The 21,437-nt window shown below is 40.8% G+C and overlaps 1 protein-coding gene across 2 annotated transcripts in view; it reads left to right on the forward strand.

Annotated features, from left to right (window-relative positions):
• The window catches only part of CUNH1orf21 (chromosome unknown C1orf21 homolog), a 98,305-nt gene that overhangs the window by 65,626 nt on the left and 11,242 nt on the right, over nucleotides 1-21,437 (forward strand). For both annotated transcript variants that reach the window (XM_057426976.1, XM_057426977.1), the window contains exon 4: nucleotides 19,774-19,850. In XM_057426976.1, the coding sequence (XP_057282959.1) occupies nucleotides 19,774-19,850 (77 nt within the window). The remainder of the gene's footprint in view (nucleotides 1-19,773; nucleotides 19,851-21,437) is intronic.

Here is a 21,437-nt window from a genome sequence, read left to right on the forward strand (position 1 = left end):
CCAATCAGAGTTTTCAGGGCATGTTTTCTCTGTAAATAGGTAAATACGCTATCTGGATGAGTGAACATTGCTGCTCCTTGAAAGTAAGGTGGCTGAAAAACATGATCTTGCAGCAGCTCTCCTGGCTTTGAGACTAGGCAGCTGCACGCCTGTGACTGATTCAAGATGAAAAATTAGGTTTTGCTCCTAATTTTTTCCTGATCCAAGATGAATTAGGATTTGTTTCTAAGTTTTTGCAATTTTCTGATTTGTTAGGTTTATACACTGGATCTTATCTTGACTAGAATTAGTGAAGGTCTGAGTCCTGAATAAAACAGCAGAGGTATGGTTTCTTTGAGAGATACTCATTCTTTCCGGTACCCTTCTCCTGGGAACAGGGCTTAGTGCAACAGGTAAGCTTGCTGAAACTAACAGGGCTAGTTGTGGCTGAAGATATTGCACCCTACCTTATGTAAATATAAAGCCCCGACTTCTTAAGGGCTTGTCTGTGCCAACACATTTTTCTCGGAGATAGATGCATTGTAGAAGCTGCATCTGCAGTTACACCTTGTTACAAGACACCATTGTTTTGATTTCATGAGTGCTTTGAAAAAATCAGCAAAATCCATTAATACTGTGGTTGGTGAACTCATCTGAAATAGCCTGACAACACTGTTATTTATACATAGTGGAAAAATCGATAAATTTAATTCTAGGTAAAACTGCCTGGCTCTTTAAAGGAGAAGACTGCCTCCATTGCTGAGGACTGGAAATCATTGCCTCATGCTAATTGAATAGCATCCAGCAGTTGTGTGGCTGAATCTTCTAGACTGATTTGACTCAGGGGGACTGAGTATCTAAATGAAGTGTATTTGTCATGCTGCAGTCTTACAGGATTAAGAGCACATGGATTCATTTGATCTGCTGCATTCCAACAATATTAAATAAGTCCATTTTTTATTGTCCTTTGCACCTTGTATTTTCCTGGCTATGAAGGTCCAGCAACTTGCTTTTTGGAAACAGAGCCGTGATATGCCAAATATTTCTGGCCAGTATTTCTAGCTCTGGCAGGGCTTGAAGAATTCTTGGCTGGCTTTTACAGTAGCTGATAGCTTAGACCAAATATAACAAGAGAGAGTACAGCATGTAGAATTAAAACATGTTGCTCATTATTAGATTGGTTTTCTTATCTTGAAATTATTCACTGTAATCTGGCTTTTGTGATAAATAGTCATTCTAAAATGTTTTCATCAATACTTAGATGTTAAATAATTTTAAACAGAACATTTGGAAGATCCTTTTGTCTTTCAGCAAGATAATTACACTGTGAAATTTATGTTCATAATTCATTTGGGAAGTCCAGTTTATTGAACCTCTGTGATGTAGAACTTACTCCTGATATATCTATGATTTCTCCTCTAAAACCTTCTTTGTAGCCATGTCAATGGGCGCTACTTTATAATCACACAAAGACACAAGTGGCATTATTTAAAGTCTTTGCAAAAGTACCTCATGGGTAGGAGGAAAGGGAAGGAGAAGGCTAATGTGAATGCAAATCCATGAATCAACCACAATAGAGACATCTTTGTTCCTGCTCACAGTAGCATTCATACATATGTAATTAAAGGCTGACAAGGTAAGAGTGGGAACAGGGGAGAACAACTAACAATGTGCAGCTTTCCGAGGAGGTGAGCTTTGTGGTGGTGGTAGCCGAGAGAGGGGGAAGGTTTCCCTTGGCTATGCCACCTCCCTGCTGCTTTGGCTTTGGCATGTGGTGGGCTGCACAGCCATTTGAGTCAGTTGGTGAATGAGCCATGAGAAAAAGACTTAAAATTGTTTTGTTTTTTTTTAAACAGATCAGTGAGTTAATAGGACTCCTTACAGGGCCAGACAAGTCTGAGTCCTGGCAGAAGGAACATATCAGAAGTGCATGGCTGGGACCCTTTTAGTAGCAGACCTCAGTCAAAGAGCTATCTATTTACTATGTAACTGCACTCTTAAAGAGAGAAAGTCTTACCAAGAGGTCAATAAATACCTTTCAGTATTGATAAATATTCTCTGAACATGTATTGTGTTATTAATGTTAGCCAGAGTTTCTGATCGTTCCAGGAGAGAATGTGCTGAATGTCCATGTAGGCAGCTGTGCCTGGCCAAAAGCCACCCTCACAGCAAGCTCAACTAATATTAATTGAAAGTGATTTTAAGCTCCAGGAATTTGGGGCTTAAGCTAAACTCTGAATTTGAGGATTAGGAGGGGACCACCTAATCCTGTAAGTGTTTGTCTTCCCAGCTAAGCCTTGAAAGCATCCTGAGTGATCTCTGACCTGCTGGCTGGTTGGCAAATTGTTTAATGTGCCCTTTCAGAAGTGAGCGAACCAGGGAAATAGCTGGGCACCATCTCAGTCTGGAATTGATATAATCACAGATAGCTCACTTGGTGCTGTTTGAGGGGCGGAAAAGTCCTTAGAAGGGTTGGAGAAGAGAAACCATGGACGCAGAAGTTCATGTTTGAGACAAGTGCATCTGTAAGCAAGTGCACACCAGGCCATTATGTTTGCTGAGGCAAAGAAGCAAGCCCTTATACATAGTAGCAGAAAGGTTTTAATGGTCCTAAACTTTAATAGGATGGTGCAGTGTTACTACCCACTATTTATAGCTGCAAGTTGAGGGTGATGTGTGGCTGCCGTGCTTTCCTTTGGAAGAAATGAGTAGAGGAATCTTAGCTGAAAGGAGCTTATTTCCTTCTGCTTGTTACACTCAGTTGATCCCCATTGGCTTAAGTGAGGTTTAAGTATCATAAAATATGCCCCCATCTTGTGGTCCCCCATCTGCTGTTTTCCCTTTTTTTTTCTCTGGTGAAGGTTATTTTATCAATTCTGCCTATACATAGCACCAGCTTTTTTGAGCTGGCCTCCATGCTGTAACTGTAGCTGGTTGGTTGCCTGTCTTCCCCTTCAGCTTGCTTTCCCTACATGTGTTACCCAGCTGTTTTAAACATACATAGCAGTGTTGCAAAGAGTCCTTCCAGCATAAAGTCATTTGTTGTCATCATGATGTTTAAAAGCTGCAGAATGAGTCTTCAGCATATGTGGTCTTATGCTAGAAGAATCATGCAGACCATAATTCAGGAGAGCAGTGTTATGGGCATATGCACCATTGACCTAAGGAGGATTTAGACACCTTCATGAGGTGAAATGGGCCCTTAAGTGCTTTGCAGATCCAGGAACAAAATGTGCCTAGGTTAAAGTTTGTGTTGGGGAAAGCTATTAACAAGAAGTTTAAGAACATGATTTTTTAGAGATGTGCTCCATCACATCCCATAGCCTAAGTGGTGTGGGAGGCTGTGCTTTTCATGAAGAGTCAGGGAATGCCAGCAATTCTGCATTTCACTGATTGATAGAGGAAAAAGTGATCCTGACACACAGTTCATGCCTCAGTTTGTTTTAAAACTGATTTTGCAGTCCTTCAGGTTAAGAAGTTTTGGGTAAGTATTGTCAGATTGGCTGCTAAGTGTCAGGCATGGTATTTTCAGTTGTCTTTGTAAAAGTTATATGATCCATTTGTTGCTGTTCCTTGTAGAGTTGATAAGCTTGCTTGAAGGTCATGTATGCTCCTTGCTAGGTCATGATCTTCTAGAACTTGCTATGTCTCTAGTCTGTTTTAAACAGTTAACAAAACTTGGGCCAGAAAAAGGCCAAGGAAGGAGCACATGTTGTGAGTTTCTGCTATGGCTTGTTCAAAAGTTGAAAGTATTGACAGAACAAATGACTTAATATTGAACACAGGTAGAGGATCTGCAGAGAGCCCTGATCACTGTGTCTCTTCTGCTTTTCATTTTGCTGGAGAGATGAACAAGTGAGAAATATTAATTACAGCTTACGAATTTTTATTTCAAAATACGTTTTATTTGCTAATATTCTTGGCAGCAATCAGGGAAGATTCTTGGCCTGTTGCAGCTGCTGTGCTTTTATGTGGCTCTCAGTCTTATAGAAAAGCACTGGGGCTTTTGGTGACTTTAATAAAATTATTTTTGCTGTTAGGATCATACCATTGATGTGGTATATTGTTTGAATTAAAGTTCTCATTATCACATAAGGTTCAGCATAGGCTTAAGTAAGGGTAGGGAAGTAATTGAATGCTAATACTGCAACACTGCAGTGAAAAATTAGGTGGTATTTTCATACTAAATTCTAGTTTTCTCCTTGTTCTAAGTACCATGTCTATGAACATGCATTGGAGTATACTTCAGATTTAGGCAGAAAGCTTTTGTGTTTGGCAGTGCTGAATCTCTTGGTAGTAACATGCCAGTCTATCATTTTCTGAACATTCCAGTGATGGGACAATCCTATTAAATTTTAGAGGTCAAAGGCAGCCAAGTGGTATGCCACAATTGATATTGCCAGTGCTTAACACCAGAACAGCCAACAAGTGGATAAAGCTGCTAAGATTGAAGTGGCTCAGATGGACTTAGATTAGCAATTACACATCTTTTTTTCCCCTACTCAGGTGGTTAACCTGTGAAGGAGACATTCCCTTACCTTCCCAGCCCCCCCACCAGATGACCCACGTAGCGGAAATTTGCATGGAATGCACCATCATCATATGCCCATTCATTGGCAGCAGTAACCTGGAATGACCTAGTACCACCAACAGTGGATGAAATGATTCATAAACTCTGAGAGTTCCAAGACAATCAAAAGAATGTAACTCCTATGAGTTGAGATAAGAACAGTCCAGTAACTAAGGTATAACACAAATCACTACTGCTACTACCAATAATAATAATGATAAAGGAAATAACAAGAGAAGAGAATACAACTGCTCACCACCCGCTGACCGATACCCAGCCTGACCCAAGCAGTGATCTAGCCCTTCCGGGGAACTGCCCCCCAGTTTATATACTGGGCATGACATGCTGTGGTATGGAATACCTCTTTGGCTAGTTTGGGTCAGGTGTCCTGTCTCTGCTTCCTCCTGGCTTCCCTTTCTCCCGATTGAAAGACCGGGCAAGGTAGAGGAAACTGAGCAGCTGTCTGTCTTCTTTGCACTTACCTAACTTGAAAAGAAAATAGAGTGTGCGTTAAAACTTGGCATCTGCAAATAGCTGGAAACCAACTTGTAGACTTGAAAGCTAGCTTTGATTAGAAACAGCTAAATTGAAATTATTTAAGAATGCCTGTTTTGCTTGTTCATGTGAATTCCATTAATTCTAGGAAGACCTGTTGGACTGTGAGTCATGGAACATGAAGATATTTTACTTTCTGATAACTCTGTTAGCACCAAATATTTATTTTTGTTAAATAATCCAAGGGATGAGGCTGGAAAATAGCTCATCCCTACCAGCTTTTTGGCTTCAGAGAGATCTTGAGTACTGTACCAAAAATTTAATGTACCCATTAGAGAAGCTCAGCTTATTTCTTCTTCAGCATTTATTTACCACATTTTTTTGAAGTATGAATGTACAGTTTACAGATGTCCCCTGTATGTGTGGTAATAAAACTTGATGTTATTTCAGTGGCAAACAATGATTTACAGTAAGAAAATGGGTACATTCAGAGAGAGCTTGTAGAAGTCTGAGAGATTTGAACAGGAGCTGCCTCTGGTTTTGGAGTTGGGCTCTCTTATCCCCACGTATATAATCTGACCTGCTTTACAAAATAACGTGCTTTCCTTTTTTAGGGAAACCTCAGCAGTAAAAATAGTTGGTGGAACCACGTCCATTTGCTTATTAGTCTCAGATAGGGCTGCTGCAGACAGAGAAATGCCATCTCTGAATACAGTAGGTTAACCTCGCTGGTTTGAGATAACCGCATTAAAACCAGGAACTTCTCTTGCCCTTAAATATGGCAGTGCATGTGATACATCCTGACTTCAGCAAGGCTTTAAATACTGTGACTGAAATTGGAAATGTGCTCTGTAGGAAAGAAGTAGGCAGATAGGAAAGAGCCCAAAGGGGAGTGACAAGAATAGGAGGCTTAACAAACATAAGCTGTAATGGAAATGGAAGGAATTGATTTGTTCAGCCTAAAAATACAGAAAGAAACACAAGTCACCCAATATGTAAAAGGTTGTTTTAAAAAGCATGACAATAATTACTTTTTCTGTGACCACTGAGAGATGCAAGAAGACATCATGCAAGGATTTGAGCTTGGCAGTAGAATAAACATTTGGACTTTTAGGGATGTGTCAAAATGAAAGGCAGACTGTTAAGAAAACCTGCAGGATAGGAATTTGAAGAATAGGTAAGACAAATCTGTTGAAGTGGTTTGGATACATGCCCTCCAGTGATGCAGTTAGGTGATATTTTGAAATATCTTCCAGTCATGGTGGTTGATACCATGTAACACTTTCAGAAGACTCATCTTGTAGAGTTTCACAATGGTATTTCACAGTCTAATCAAGGAGCCATTGAAATTTTGTGGGTGAGTGAAGGATCCATCCCTGGCCAGCCTGATATTGTACAAAACTTCCTTTTCCATGGCTAATCTCTCCCAAGAGAGCAGAAACTGTATCCCACCACTGGCCTGCATCATGGCTATGCCACTGCTGGGACTGATGCACAGCAGCTGCTTTCCTCAGCTGGTACTGATACTTCCCTTGAGAAAACATCTGCTGCTTTGTGGAAAAGGAGGGGTAAGCTGATTTTGAGTCTTTTTCATGTCCTCTCTCGCCTATAGGGGTGGCTTTGCAGAAGGTGAGATGATGGACACATTAAAATCAGAGTGGACAGTAAAGGCCATAACATACATACAGTCATTTTGGGACTCTTAGGTACTGGACATCTTAAGTATTGGACATGAGTATTTCCAGGCCTGTTACTGGATTTTAACAGGTAGTTCTTTACCCACTATTGGCTTGGATATCTTCCTCTAACCTGCAGCATCTTGAGCATCAAAGCTATTTTTATACATCCTTGATGGAATATATTTACTTATCAGTGCCTCTTTTTGCTAACACTGAGACATGCTTATTTTATCTGCTCTTTTTTCAAGGAAACTTTAGAGATAAACACTTAAAGCCCAGCCTGCATTACTGATTTAAATGGCGTATAAAATTTTTTAACTGTTAATGATTTCTGTCTTTCTGATGTATATGGTATCTGTTCTCTGTATTACTCTCAGAAAAATTTGCTTTGAGAATCCAGGCAAAAATCCATTCTTACACATCTATGTACTGGAAACTCAGTAAGTGAACAGGCTACTGTATTCTTTGTGACATAATAATAATCCTTTCTACTATTCAAAAGTAACAGAAAACCAGCCAATGAAAAGATGTCACAAAATACATAAATCAGATTTAAGACTTATCCTGCAGCCATAATACTTTTCATATGTGTCATAGTACAGATAGAACCATAGAATAGTTAATGTTGGAGAGGATCATATTTAGTAATACTCAAACTGTTATGTTCTTTAAAATGTGTATTTTATCCATATTTGCTGAAATTTGCCATGTAGCAAGAGCTATAACTTCATTCTCTCAGGTCTTAAATCTTACATTTGTGCAAATTTGAGAATTAATGCAAATAAAACAGACTTTAAGAGGAGCAAAAGAGAGACATTGAAAATATGTTCTAGCAATGGCATTTATGTAACTGCAGTCTACCAAAATTCTAAAAATTTGAACCTTGGACAGGGCTAAGAGAATGAGAGCTCATTGTAGGGATTTCTTGCTGGTTGGAACAGGCAATAATACATTTTTTTCCGTTTGTCAGCCACACAATTCTGCAAGTGAGAAGTACAGTTAGCAAGCAGTGTCCATCTATGCTGCATGTGGCGCATGATGTTCCACATATTCATATGTGTTTCCATGACGTCAGCTTGTGGGAACTGGAAACACATCATTGTGGGAATAATGGGTGTGAGAATGCTTGCATGTTAGTGGGACATATGAAGATGGTTGTATTTATGCACTTGTTTTATGCCTGAGACTTATCCCTGTAGGCTGTTAGTGCCCAAAACCTTCCTGATGCAAATATATTTGTATTGATGAGTAGCACTACTCTCTGTTTTCTGGCATCTCAGTTCTCAGGTTTGCTTTGATCAAAATTTCTTGCTACCATTTTATTCTTTTGGCTTAACAGTGTCTTTTAATTTCCACCATTTCTTCTAATTAGTTCCAGTTTTCCTCTTCTCTTAATTGTAAACAACAAACCTAGACTTTTTTTTCTTTGCTTTCCCTTGTTCCATCCTTCATAAACTTCAGGTTTGAACAAGAGGGGGAAAGTATCTTTCATTTATCCTGCAAAATTCTCCATTAATACTGGGTTAATGAGGCACTTCTATTGTCCTAACATCTAGGAGGATCTCGGTGCTCTTCATGGGACTGCTTGCATGCATTAAATATAGTCAAACTTTAAGTTCACGGACAAAAGCCAGAGATTCTGCAGACTCTACAAGAGGAGATACCATCAACATGCTGTTGTTTTGCAAATGAAGAAAAGCAAGTGTTACTTTTAACATCTCCTCAAAGAGGCTGTTTGATGATCACCTTCTTTTTAATAAGCCCAGTCTATAATGTACCCTAAAACTTAGTATTAAGGCAGCAAGGTAGCATATGTGCATATGGGGAGTCTTGGTTTTGACAGTGCAGGAAGAGCTCTGGAGGCTTTGCTTGCATGTGCCGTATGTAGAGGCATCTCTCAGAGAACTGATTTTACAAAGGGTGGGTGTAGGACATGTTCCAGAAAACAGCTGAAAAAGTTCAGATTTGCCTTTAGAAAACCAGCTTTATAAATCACTACAGCTGCTGAAATTTTAGACCCAGCTATTTAAAAAGCCACAAAACTGGGTACATCTTGTTCTCCAGATATGTTCTCTTGTATATATTTGAAAGGTATAAAGCTTTTCAAAGCCATCCCAGTAAAAAAGCTGTGCAAAAATTGTAGTAGCAATAACCTGCTTGACATCCCAGCGAAGTGCCTTCTTGAAGCAAAAACTAATGGATACAGGCCAGCTGCATAATACACCATGTTACTCTCAAGACTGTCTATACCATTTATTTGTGGCTATAAATGTTTTACAGACTTCACGGAACACTGTTGCTTCATGCTTAATGCCATGTTCTTTCCACTTGGCGGAAACAGCCTTCAGGAGACACGCATGAAAAATTAACAGCATGAGTAATATGTACATTTACTATAAATAACTATTTTTGTAAAAGCTTGTTGAGCAAGAGAGAATAATTTATGACACAAGCTTAATAAGCAGAAATTTAATTTTTGAGCTAGGTTTTGTTGTCCAGGGTGGCTGTACAATCCAGAAGAGTGACATACCTGCAAAAGAGCAAGGTTACTTGTGCCAAGTGCCCCTGAAGTTTCATCAAAAGTCAGTCTAGTCTTTCCAAGTTATCAGTAAAGCAGTTTTTAAGTTTTATCCATCCATTTTTTATTTGCTAGATAAAACTTTCAACCACTCTGATGTACCAAAACCATTAAAGATCTGGTATATTAATGAGAGTTGGAGAGCAGGTCTTTCTGCCCACAGCATTTTGTTTGCAGTATTTCTGTGTATCTTTTGATGTAAGATTCTTCATGCTCTAAATCAATCCCTTGTCACCTTAATTTCTGGTGTATATAACTGCGAGGAACAGTTTTCAGCCTCTTGCAAAGTTGTTCTTCGAGGGGAATACACTTCACTTTATGGATTGCTTCCCAATGGAAATCTTGCAGATATGTCCCTTCCTTTGCTTTCTGTTTGTGTTATCCATACAGAGTTTTATTGTGTGGGTAACACTCCTGCTGAAGGAGCAATATAATATCCTGTTTTAAATGAAACTTCATGCAGTAATATAGATACAGGTGTTTTGGCTTTGTTTATGAATGTGATGTTCATTTTCTTATCCTGGCTGACCTTTCAGAGTACCACAGAGGCTGAAGGAACCAGAAAACCCTGATGTTTAGAGCAGTGTAGTAGACGCATTTTTCTAATGATCACAATACTGATTTTCTGTAGGGAACACTTTGAACTTTAGCAATCTATCTGCAGGAAAGAACAATGAGATAGAAGTATACTTTTCTTCTTTTTTTTCTGGACCTTCGTGTGTCAATGTGTATAAAAAGGAGAGGATTCAAATATGTGGGGTGATAAAACCGCAGAGCTGTGGAATTGACTAGGGTGGCAAGATACATGTAAGAGTATCCCTGGTCATACTTATGTATCATTTATGCTCCTCATTTGTAATTTCATTTGTTCACCTGCCTTAATTTCCTGTCTTCGTGCCAGCTGCTTCAGTTCATCTACAGGGTTCCTGGGACTTGGTTACTTGACGGAATTAATTGGAATTACCATAATCAATTAATCCAGGCTTTCTAATATTTCCAGTGCTGTCTGGGAGGGAGAAGGAGTTGAAAAGCTGATGTGGACATTTATAAAGTTGTAGTTATTAGATTTAGTAAGTATTAATGCCTTTTTGAAAAGCCTTTAGTGCTAGGTATTGCCCTTCTTTTTTTTTTTTTCTCTGCTCTTTAATGGTGTTCTCTGTCAAAGCTCAAAGACCAGTAGGTTTGGCTAAGGGTGAACTATATTTAGATACTGCAGGAGATGTCCTGCAGCAGCTCTCTCCAGAGGCAGCCTTCTTTTCGTCCCCTTCCCCTTTTCTTTTTTTTTTCCTCCCCTTCTCTTTTTTTTTCAATTTCACACTTCTGGTTGGATTTTTCAGTTCTTTTGGCATCCAGCAGCTTGAGTTGAGTGTAGTGGTCATGTTAGAAGTTCTTCTAATAGTTTCCCTCCTTCCCCCTCAGTTTTTAACATCTCAAAGGCATTTTTAAAAAGCAGCTACACATTAGTTACTGCACCAGTTTCAGCCAAATATACAAACAGCTGATCCAAGAAAATAAAATAAGCAGGCCTGGTGACAACCTGAACAGAAAGCAAGTAACTTGAGACCAGATGTCCTTGAGGAGGGAGCTCACTATGAGAGAGACAGCATGGCAAGAACTGAAATGAGACCAGAACTGCAGACAGAGCAAATTCATTGCCCTGCCTCTAGCCAGTGCTGCATTCCGCAAGGAGATTGGTTGCTTCCTCCCTTCAAGGGGTAAATTAGGCACCATTTGAACTGCTCTCAGACTTTGTAGCATGTTCTCAACTGGCACCCATTTTCTTGGTTTCCACATTCACCCAGTTTCCTTGTACTCCATGCTCTTCTGTGGCATTATTTTGTTCTCACTCCCAGTGGCCCTGAATTTCTGTGTTGACTTCTTTTTATCCAAGTCTGGTGAAGGATCTCCATGTAGGTTGTACTTATTTTGTACAGGCACAACAAGCATTTCTCTTTTGTGTTTTGAAGGCCGGGCTGAAAGCCACCTTGCCCTCAGTTGAAAGACTGTTGCTGATTCTAAGCTAGGTCTTGCTGAGCAAGATGCTTAGGTTTGTGCATACATGTATGTATGACTGGTAAATAAACACTAAAAGCAGCATTATCTAATTTCTCAGGTTGCAGCATATGGATGCTTTTTTGGTGGGCTCTAAAAGGCTCCTCAGGATTTGTACCTTCCTTTTTTTTTTCCTTTTTTTTTTTTTTAAGCTGGTTTTATCCCATTTTGATTAATTTGGGGTGGGTTTTTTTGTGCTTTCCAAATCAATATTGGATTTCAGGAGCTAGAGTTGCTACAGCAAAATTTCCCACTAATAGCTGGGAAGGAGGAGCTCATTTCAGGGTAAGGCCTGCCTTTGGGACAAATTGGAGAAAACCATCAACCTCTAGTGAAAGCAGAGGGGTTTTCTCTATCAAACCTGGGTTATACATCCAGCGTCAGTGGAGGCTCACTACATGATGTTGGCTGGGTCTGCAGAACCTGATCTTTTCCCAAAATAAAGGCATCTGCCTTCCCTTTGCATGCCTCAGTAGCCATGCATACTGAACTTCTGAAGTCTTCAGGCTTCAGTTTCTCCCACTGTTATCTGGGAATAAAGCTCAACAAACCTACTTTCCTCTCACCCCTATTGTCCAGTTTATTAAGAAAGATACTTTATAACAGAATCACAGGATGGTTGAGGTTGGAAAGGACTTTTAGAGGTCATCTGGTCCAACCTCCCTGCTCAAGCAGGGCCACACAGAGATGGCTGCCCAGGACGAAGTCCAGACAGCTTTTAGACATCTACAAGGATGGAGGTATCTATAGGGGTGAGGCATGATGGGCAAATCCTTCATGCTTAGTTGCGGAAATTTTGGCCTGATACAGCAATAATATTTATTAAAATATTCCGCTTAAGACTAAGGTGTTATTATGAAACACGGCTTCAAGCTTCATTCAGATCCACAAATAACAGCTGTGTTATCAACTCATCATTGTGAAGGCCAAGGTGCTTCAGGCAGCAGGATGGCAGCACTTGCTCAAATAGACAGACTGAACACTGTTACCTCAGTTGCCTCATAAGGTACTCCTTAAAACTGAGTTCCTGTGGTGAATTGCAAATGTTTTATAAGAGCCGGAGGGCAAGACAGGCATCAATAGTGGAGTGATGCGGCACTTGGTGACTTGTGTCACAGTTGTGTGTTCAGGAGTCTGTGTGACTGCATCCACAGTTGCAGCCAACTAGAAGGTGTATTGGAGAGATCAGGGGTTTTTGTTTCCAGTATTGGCTCTTCTCATCAGCATTGCTGGTAGAAGGTTGCTTTTAAGAAAGACTTATTTTGGAAAGATAGAAGGTCCTTCTGATGGCTGTGATGATAACATCTTTCATAGGTGTCTTCTCACTATGAGCTGTTTATTCCAGCTATTTCTCTGTGTATATGCTGTGAAGATTAAATTCATGGACCCTAGCTTCAGGATCCAGTGTATATTTTGGAGCCAGTGTGCATCTGGAGCATGTGGAGTATGTGCAAACTGAGGCCCTCTCCATCCTGGTTCCCAAAGCTCAGCCCATGCAGGCACCTGCCTCCATTGTGAGATAACTTCATGATTTTCATCATCTCATCCCATACACAGGATCATGAGATGTTGTGGTTTAAACCCAGTCAGGCAGCTCATTCACTCACTCCCCCCTTCCTTCCCTCCCCCTACACCCGGCGGGACAGAGGGGAGAATCAAAAAGAATGCAATTCCCACGGGTTGTGATAAGAACAGTTTAGTAACTAAGGTATAACACAAATCACTACTGCTACCACCAGTAATAACAATGATAAAGGAAATAACAAGGCAAGAGAATACAACACCTCACCAACCGCTGACCAATAACTCGCCCCCCCCAACCCAACTAAGCACCGACTGATACCTCCTCCAGCCCTGCAGTCTCCCAGCCCTTCCGGGTAACTCCCTGTTACATCCTGGGCATGACGTGCTGTGGTATGGAATATCTCTTTGCTTAGCTTGGGTCAAGTGTCCTGTCTCTGCTTCCTCCCAGCTTCCCCTCCCTGGCAGAGCATGAGGGTCACAAAGTCCTTGGCCAGACCAAAACATCCTTGTTATCAGCTCTGTTCTCAGGCCGTCAGTCAAAACACAGCATTGCACCAGCTACCAAGAAGGAGAAAAATGACTGCTACTGCTAAACCCAGGACATGAGAGGAGAAGGGGAATGGGCTCTCTGCCAGCCAATATACATGATCCATACCATTCCCTGCCTCGTCACCAAGCATGCCCTAGACTCCCTTCTGGACAGCATAGCGCCGATGTAGACACATATACACGTTATGGCAGGGATAATGTGATTCCTCTGAAATTGCATCTAAGAATAATCTTCTTTGACTAGTATCTGAGATTTTTCAGTGCTTGATTTCACCCTTCATTATAAAGTTATCCCAAATAACATTTTTGAGTGGTTTTGCTTCCAGGAAGCTAGAGAAACAGAAAGGCTCTCTTCCTGACAAATTATAATACAAAAAATAAAAGCCCATGTATGTAAAGCAAGGGAACTTGAGTAAAATCTCATAGGTCAGTACTTCTCCCTCTTTCACCCTGGTACACCAAGACAGTCCATGTAAAATGCTATTATCTGAGGCTGGTCCTCATAGCTGAAGAACATAAAAAGTGCTTGGCTGGCATATTGAAATTTTACATAGAATCATAGAATAATTAGGGTTGGAAAGGACCTTAAGATCATCTGGTTCCAACCCCCCTGCCATGGGCAGGGGCACCTTATGCTAAATCATATCACCCAAGGCCTCGTCCAACCTGGTCTTGAACACTGCCAGGGATGGAGCATTCACAACCTCCCTGGGCAACCTATTCCAGTGCCTCACCACCCTAACAGGAAAGAATTTCCTTCTTATATCCAATCTAAACTTCCCCTATTTAAGTTTTAACCCGTCATCTTTCATACCATTTCTAACTGATGCATTTGTTTTTTTTCTTTTCAAATAACATTATTTTAATAATGAATTACATAGCTCCAGAAAGCAGTTTGAAGAGCACTGAGGGCTCCTTTGAAGAAAAGTGTCATCTTGGTATAAATCAATAATATTATTTTATAAATATTTGAATAGCTGTAAACCTATATTGAGTAAAACATGATAACTGTCTAGAGAGACCTTGGTGACTCTATCAACCTCAATATATTTTAGTAGTAAATCTACAGAGACAAATTAATCGTAAAAATTATATCGATCTGGGGGAACATGCCACCTTCAAACGTTGGTGGTTCCAAGATAGAAGTTGGATACTTCAGCCTTTTCCAAACTAAACAAAAAATAGCCTTGAAACTAAGACCCTCATTTTACTTACACTGCATTTTACTGGTTTATGTGGGTTTGGTTGGTTGGGTTTTTTTTTGCCATTTGAATCTGTATTTGTTTAGTCATACTTACTTCAGAGGAAAAAAAAAGACCAAATTGTGAAAGTTAGTGAAAATTGGCCATTAGATTAGGTAGTAGAATTGCTGCTGTCATCTTTAGTCAATTTTTCCTGGCCAATTCAATCAATTAAAAATGCATAAAATAATGTATAGGCTCTTCATAAAATGTGTTAGCACTTCTTTGTCTCTGTCTACTCTGCTGCAGGCAGTCCTGAAGAGCCCTGTACCCCTGAGACCTTAGATGAAGTCAGGTCGACGGAGCGGTTTGCCTTAGTCGATGAGGAATGGGTTGGAGATCAGTTGAGCAATCTGGACATCCATAAATCCATGGGTCCAGATGGGATGCACCCGTGGGTGCTGAGGGAACTGGCGGAGGTCATTGCTAGACCACTCTCCATCATCTTTACCAAGTCTTGGGAAACGGGAGAGGTGCCTGAGGACTGGAGGAAAGCAAATGTCACTCCAGCCTTCAGAAAGGGCAAGAAGGAGGACCAGGTAACTATAGACCAGTCAGCCTCACCTCCATCCCTGGGAAAGTGATGGAACACCTTATCCTTGGTGCCATCTTAAGGCATATCAAGGATAAGAGAGTTATGAGGGGCAGTCAACATGGCTTCACCAAGGGGAAATCATGCTTGACCAATCTCTTAGCCTTTTATGAGGAAATAACACGGTGGATGGATGATGGCAGAGCGGTGGATGTGGTCTACCTTGACTTCAGCAAAGCATTTGACACAGTCTCCCACAGCATCCTCACAGCTAAATTGAGGAAGTGCGGACTGGATGATCAGGTAGTGAGGTGGGCTGCGAACTGGCTGAAGGAGAGAAGCCAGAGAGTTGTAGTCTATGGGGCTGAATCTAGTTGGAGGCCTGTAACTAGTGGAGTGCCTCAAGGGTCAGTACTGGGACCGGTATTATTTAATATATTCATCAACGATTTAGATGAGGGAATTGAGTGTACTATCAGCAAGTTTGCTGATGACACTAAGCTGGGAGGAGTGGCTGACATGCCAGAAGGCTGTGCTGCCATCCAGCGAGACCTGGACAGGCTGGAGAGTTGGGCAGGGAATAACTTGATGAAATATAACAAGGGAAAGTGTAGAGTCCTGCATCTGGGCAGGAAAAACCCCAGGTTCCAGTATAGGTTGGGAAACGACCTGTTAGAGACCATTGTAGGGGAGAGGGACCTGGGGGTCCTAGTGGACGACAGGATGACCATGAGCCAGCACTGTGCCCTTGTGGCTAAGAAGGCCAATGGCATCCTGGGGTGTATTAGAAGGGGGTGGTTAGTAGGTCGAGAGAGGTCCTCCTTCCCCTCTACTCTGCCCTGGTGAGACCCCATCTGGAATATTGTGTCCAGTTCTGGGCCCCTCAGTTCAAGAAGGACAGGGAGCTGCTGGAGAGAGTCCAGCGCAGGGCAACGAAGATGATTAAGGGAGTGGAGCATCTCCCTTATGAGGAAAGACTGAGGGAGCTGGGTCTCTATAGTTTGGAGAAGAGGAGACTGAGGGGTGACCTTATAAGTGTCTATAAATATATAAAGGGGGAGTGTCACGAGGATGGAGCCAGGCTCTACTCAGTGGCAAACAATGATAGGACAAGGAGTAATGGGTACAAACTGGAACACAAGAGGTTCCACTTAAACTTGAGAAGAAACTTCTTCTCAGTGAGGGTGACGGAACACTGGAACAGGCTGCCCAGGGAGGTTGTGGAGTCTCCTTCCCTGGAGACATTCAAAACCCGCCTGGACACATTCCTGTGTAACATTATCTAGGTGTTCCTGCTCTGGCAGGGGGATTGGACTAGGTGATCTTTCGAGGTCCCTTCCAGTCTCTAGCATACTGTGATACTGTGATCTCTTAAAAATCAGTCCTCTACTAAGCCATGAGTGTTGAGTTGAGAAGAAGGACCATTAGCAGCTTACCTGAGTCCATCTGTGGCAGTCTTATGAAAAAAAAAGTGGAATACTTCAAATGAAGTTCACATTTCTGTAGAAATGAGTTTGTAAGAGGGGGAGCATCAAGGGAAATGTTGACAGATATTTAATTATAATGGCAGTAGTGGCTGTTGCAGTGTTAATAGCATCTGGCAGCAGTCACTGCCATCTGTTAATGCCCTGAAATTCTGAATACAGTGCATCCTTTATGGAGGAATTAACAATAATTAGTGAATCTGTCAAATGAAATCACCTTGATTTGATCCCAGCCTTATCTTGATAATGATTAATTGCAAAATAATGGGAAGTAAAATGTCCACTATTTGCCTTTTTACTATAGACAAGCTAATGCTGCTATCCAAGTACAGCGTCCTGGAGGGTTTACTTTCTAAGCGTCTGTTGTGTTGTATCATTTGCTGCATTTACTTTAAATAATCCTTATAAGCAGGACTAGATTAAAAACAAACTTTTGCATATTAATTTCTATTTGCAGTAGATTAGGTCTCTTAAACCAATTACAGTTCTGTTGATGCATGGTAACTTATTTAATGTTAAACAAGGGAGAAAATGAGTTTAGACTGAAAGAAGTGACCTTTCAATCAAAGTCAAGTCAGTCTGGAAGAGCAGTCTGACTGCATTAAAGAATTTATTTTTGGTTTTGGTTTTGGGTTGGTGTGGGGTTTTTTTATAAGCTCAATAGTAGAATCCAGACCGTTAATTTCTGATGAGTCAGTTTGTTTTCAAAGTGATGTGGAAAAAATATTCTTTTTGTTTGTATTTGGAAGAATTATTTTTTAATATCTATTTTTATTGAAGCCAATATTTCAGTCAGTGCAGTGAAATTTCACTGCTGTAAATAACAGCTATAAACAAAGCAACAAGCCAGTTCCAGACCTGGTTAGGTTTTATTTTTCTCTTAACTCCTCTTTTTCTGTTTGTTCCTGCTGGGCAACAGATGGAGAAGGTAACATACTTCCTGCTCAAGTAGAAGAATTGTACATAATAGGTAATCGAGATATGTTAATTATCAGAAGCAACAGGAGGAAAAGAGCAAACTTTGGGATCTTGAAGTCAAGTAAACTGAAATTTTATTTCCCTCTTCCTCATGACTCAAGTAATATTCTGAATATTGCCGTGGGACCCACAGAGAAGAGGCCTCGTATATCTTTCTTGTGTGTTTCTATTTGTTCCTAAGTGACAAAAGTTTATTTAGGCTGGGATTTGTGCTGATTCCAGCTACTGATAGAGCCGCACTGACACCAAGCCTCAAGCTGAGGTGTGGAAAGCCACCTGTGCACTGTCCTGATTTATCACAGCTCTCACTACAGGAGCTGTAAATCAGAACTTCTACTCCCCTTTTAATAATGCAGTGGATTCACATCAGTTTATGGCTGACGAGAGGTCCATGCCTCCAGGGTGACAGTGTGCAAATACAGAAGGTGGCCCAAACTTGTGTTGTGGTAGGTGGGCAGGAAGTGCTACAGCTGCAGAACATGCCTACGGCTGGACCATCCAGATGTACCATTCCACATATGTAATGCAGACCATTCCCACTTTCTGCCCCTGACCTGTGGCAAACTGGTGGAGCAGATTTGAGGGTAAAGTCTCATCTGGTGCATGAGGTTGGCATTTAGCTTATTTCTGGTTGTGGTGTCTTCTCCATGAGGCATATCCCCCTCTCTTTAGTTTGCTTGACAATTGTACGAGTTGCTTGGCAGTTGTATGAGTGCATAGTCATCATACGACTAAGTACATGCATGTTTACCACACGCATAGCATGCAGGTACATAGTAATCTCCACTTAACACTGTTAAAATTAGAAGATTCTTTGAAAGCAAGGGATTTTGTCTTCTGTTCTGCTTTGACTCGACATCATGGGATCATGGGCAGGCAGTGGCTGATAGGATGTAACAAACATACAGATACTTAGAGGTATTTGTTAAGGCTTAGAAGAAAGGCTTGTTTCTCTTTCGCTATTACTTTCATGCAAGACACTGTTTTCTGTTTAGGAGGATTAGAAGATATGTATTAAACAGTGTTAAATACGCTAAGGCAGTTGATGTTTACAGCCCTTGTAGAATTATTCATTAAAAAAATAACTGCTAGACAGCCTCTTTTTTTTTTTTTTTGTTCAGTGGTTTAGTAGCCCTCTTAAAATTGTGTTGTGTGATTCAGACATTCAAAGACTAAGACAAAACAAAACCACCAAAATTACCTACAAAAGCACTAATTCTTGGGTTTGCATCTCTTTAAGTTGTCATGGGTATGGTGTGGCTAAGAAATTCAGGTGGATTTGTGGAGTGGGTGAGCTGTAACACACTGCTGGGAAGTTCCAGAAGGGGCTGTATCATTCTCCAGGTTTTGCAGACAATAGATATATGTGTGCACTGAGCTTTGGGTTTCACATTTTTGATGTGAGGACAATATGTTGCCTTGAAGTGTCGGCTCTCAAACTCTTCCCTCCCCATGACTTTTTTAGATGTTCTAAATGGTTCTGGTCTTCTGTGGAGGACGTGTTTGTGTCCCTGCTTATACTCCAGTTTGTTTTCTTGGCCCCCTTGTGTCCAGTTTTCTGGCTGGGCAGGTCTGCCATTGCTCCTCTTCTTCGTGGCATATTCAATGTATGCTTTCTCCCACATACGGTATTCCACATGATGCTGAGGTTTCTCACCTCTCTTCTGAGCAAACCTGCAGGTCTGGGGTGATCTGGGATTCTGTCTTTTCAGTGCTTTGCCTTGCTCTGTTAAGGGTGCCAGTTGGTGTTATTATTGATATGACTCTCTGAGGAGCCAAGCTGCAGCTGCATACCTCATTTTCCATGGACCACTGGAGAGTTACTAGATAGCGCAGTGTTTGATGGCTATATGTCCCAGATGGATTTTGCCTGGTAACCCAGAGGCAATCCCCCAGGCCATCGAGCCAGTGACATTTAAAAATTGCCTGCCTAGGGTCATTGCATTGTGTTGTCTTTAATTTTGTTTTCAATGATCTTTTCTTACTTGGTTGTACAGGTAGAAGAGCTTGAATCCAGCAGACTGTGACACCATGATGACAAATGCCTGTTGCAGTTTATGTGGTTAATAAATACTGATGGTATCTTTGTTGTGTGTGTTTTGTGTGTTTCAGGAAAAAAGTGCCAGTTCAAATGCAAGACTTAAATCTAATAAAGAGATCCCAGGATTAGTACATCAGCCCAGAGCAAAGTAAGTTCATTGTTTTTTTTGGTTTTTTTTAATTGTAATACAAATAAACACAGAATTAAGGAGTATCTGTAAGATTCCCGATTACTGCCTAGTGAAAACCAACTGGCAGTTCCAGCAGCCCTAAAACCATGCTCAGTTTACATAAAATAGGTATGGTCACTTATGTTCTGAGACCACCAACACAACTGGACAGCACTTGTGCCAACATCCCTGCATCATCCTCTCGTTTGCCCAGCTAAGAAGCAGGATTTAAAATTGCATGAGATGCATCTTGCCATGCCTTTTAGGAGTGCTATACTATGTTACTTCTCAGCTTTCTATGCAACTTACTCATAACCAAAAATTCTGTATGCGCTAGTGTTCCTAAATGCTATCAGTAAAGTTCTCAGGAAAGTTTTTGCTAGCTCTTAGCTTAGGTTAGGAGCTATACTGTCTAGGATTAGGAATGGTAAACTTCTTCCATTGAAAATTGTCAATTTGTTTCTTAAAATGAGGATTGTTCTGTAGCTGATACTTTTTCCATCCTTTGCTTGCTGTTCTGTGCCTGTACTCTGCCTGATATCAGTCCACATTACATATGCCGTGAAATACTCAACTCTTGTGACAGAGCTGGTCATTGATATTAGTAACTCATTTCTTTACCTAAATCACTATTACATTTTAATCACTAATTGGATTGAAAATAACAGATTACATGGAGACGTGTATCAGATTCATAACAAAGAAGTGATACAGCTTTGCTGCTGGAATTTAAACAATAGCAGAAATGCTGTTCTTTATGCCGTGCCTTTGGGGCACTTACTAACTTAAACTTGCTGCATACCAAGTGCATTGTGCACGGTTTCAAGTCTGTAAACTTTACTAATTTTCTAATCAACTGACAGTATAATTCAGCTTCCTTTCAAAAGGAAAAATGGAGTGCGTCAGATGTAATTGCAAAGAAGTTCGCAGTAAGGAGGTGGAGATAAAATCACCCTTCAGCAAAGCTGTGCTTCATAACTGTGGCTTGGTCCTTCCCAGGAGGGTTAGAAATGTATTGAAGATGCTCTAATGGGAGGCTAATGAACCTGGGCTTAAAAAAGGTCTGTTTCTTTTGATGGGTCATCTCTTCTAGTGCATCCAAGGCAGAGAAACTGCATGGGGTCAAGGGGTCCATTTTTTCATCAAAATCTGATATTTTTGAAAGTCTCCACAGAAATCAGAACTGACCTTCTTTCACCAAAAAACCTAAAGACATTGCATCGGCAGAGGTTTCTATTGCAGTCCTTGCAAAAATAAGGAAACTTCTCAGTTACAGAATGTAACATTAGGTTGTTGAGTAAAACCACTGTTTGCCTAAGCCTCTGCTGTTTACCCAACCTACCATTGCGTTTCTGTTTATGAAGTGGCTATATGTGTTTGAGTTGCTAAGCACCAAGCCAGCAAATCTCTGTTATAATGTGCAATTTTTTTTAAAGGTTTATCCTCTAAAAACCCTGGTAATTCTGACTGCAAGGAGGAGTGGCAATGGGTGGCAGCTAAAAGAGCAGAAATTAAATAGATAATTCATTAGATGCATCTTGTAAGACTGTTCTTGTAGAACAGGTG

The sequence above is a fragment of the Pezoporus wallicus genome, unplaced genomic scaffold (genome assembly GCF_028554395.1).
Source record: "Pezoporus wallicus isolate ANWC-B61680 ecotype Strahan unplaced genomic scaffold, APGP_CSIRO_Pwel_v1 scaffold_7107, whole genome shotgun sequence".
Classification (NCBI taxonomy): Eukaryota; Metazoa; Chordata; class Aves; order Psittaciformes; family Psittacidae; genus Pezoporus; species Pezoporus wallicus.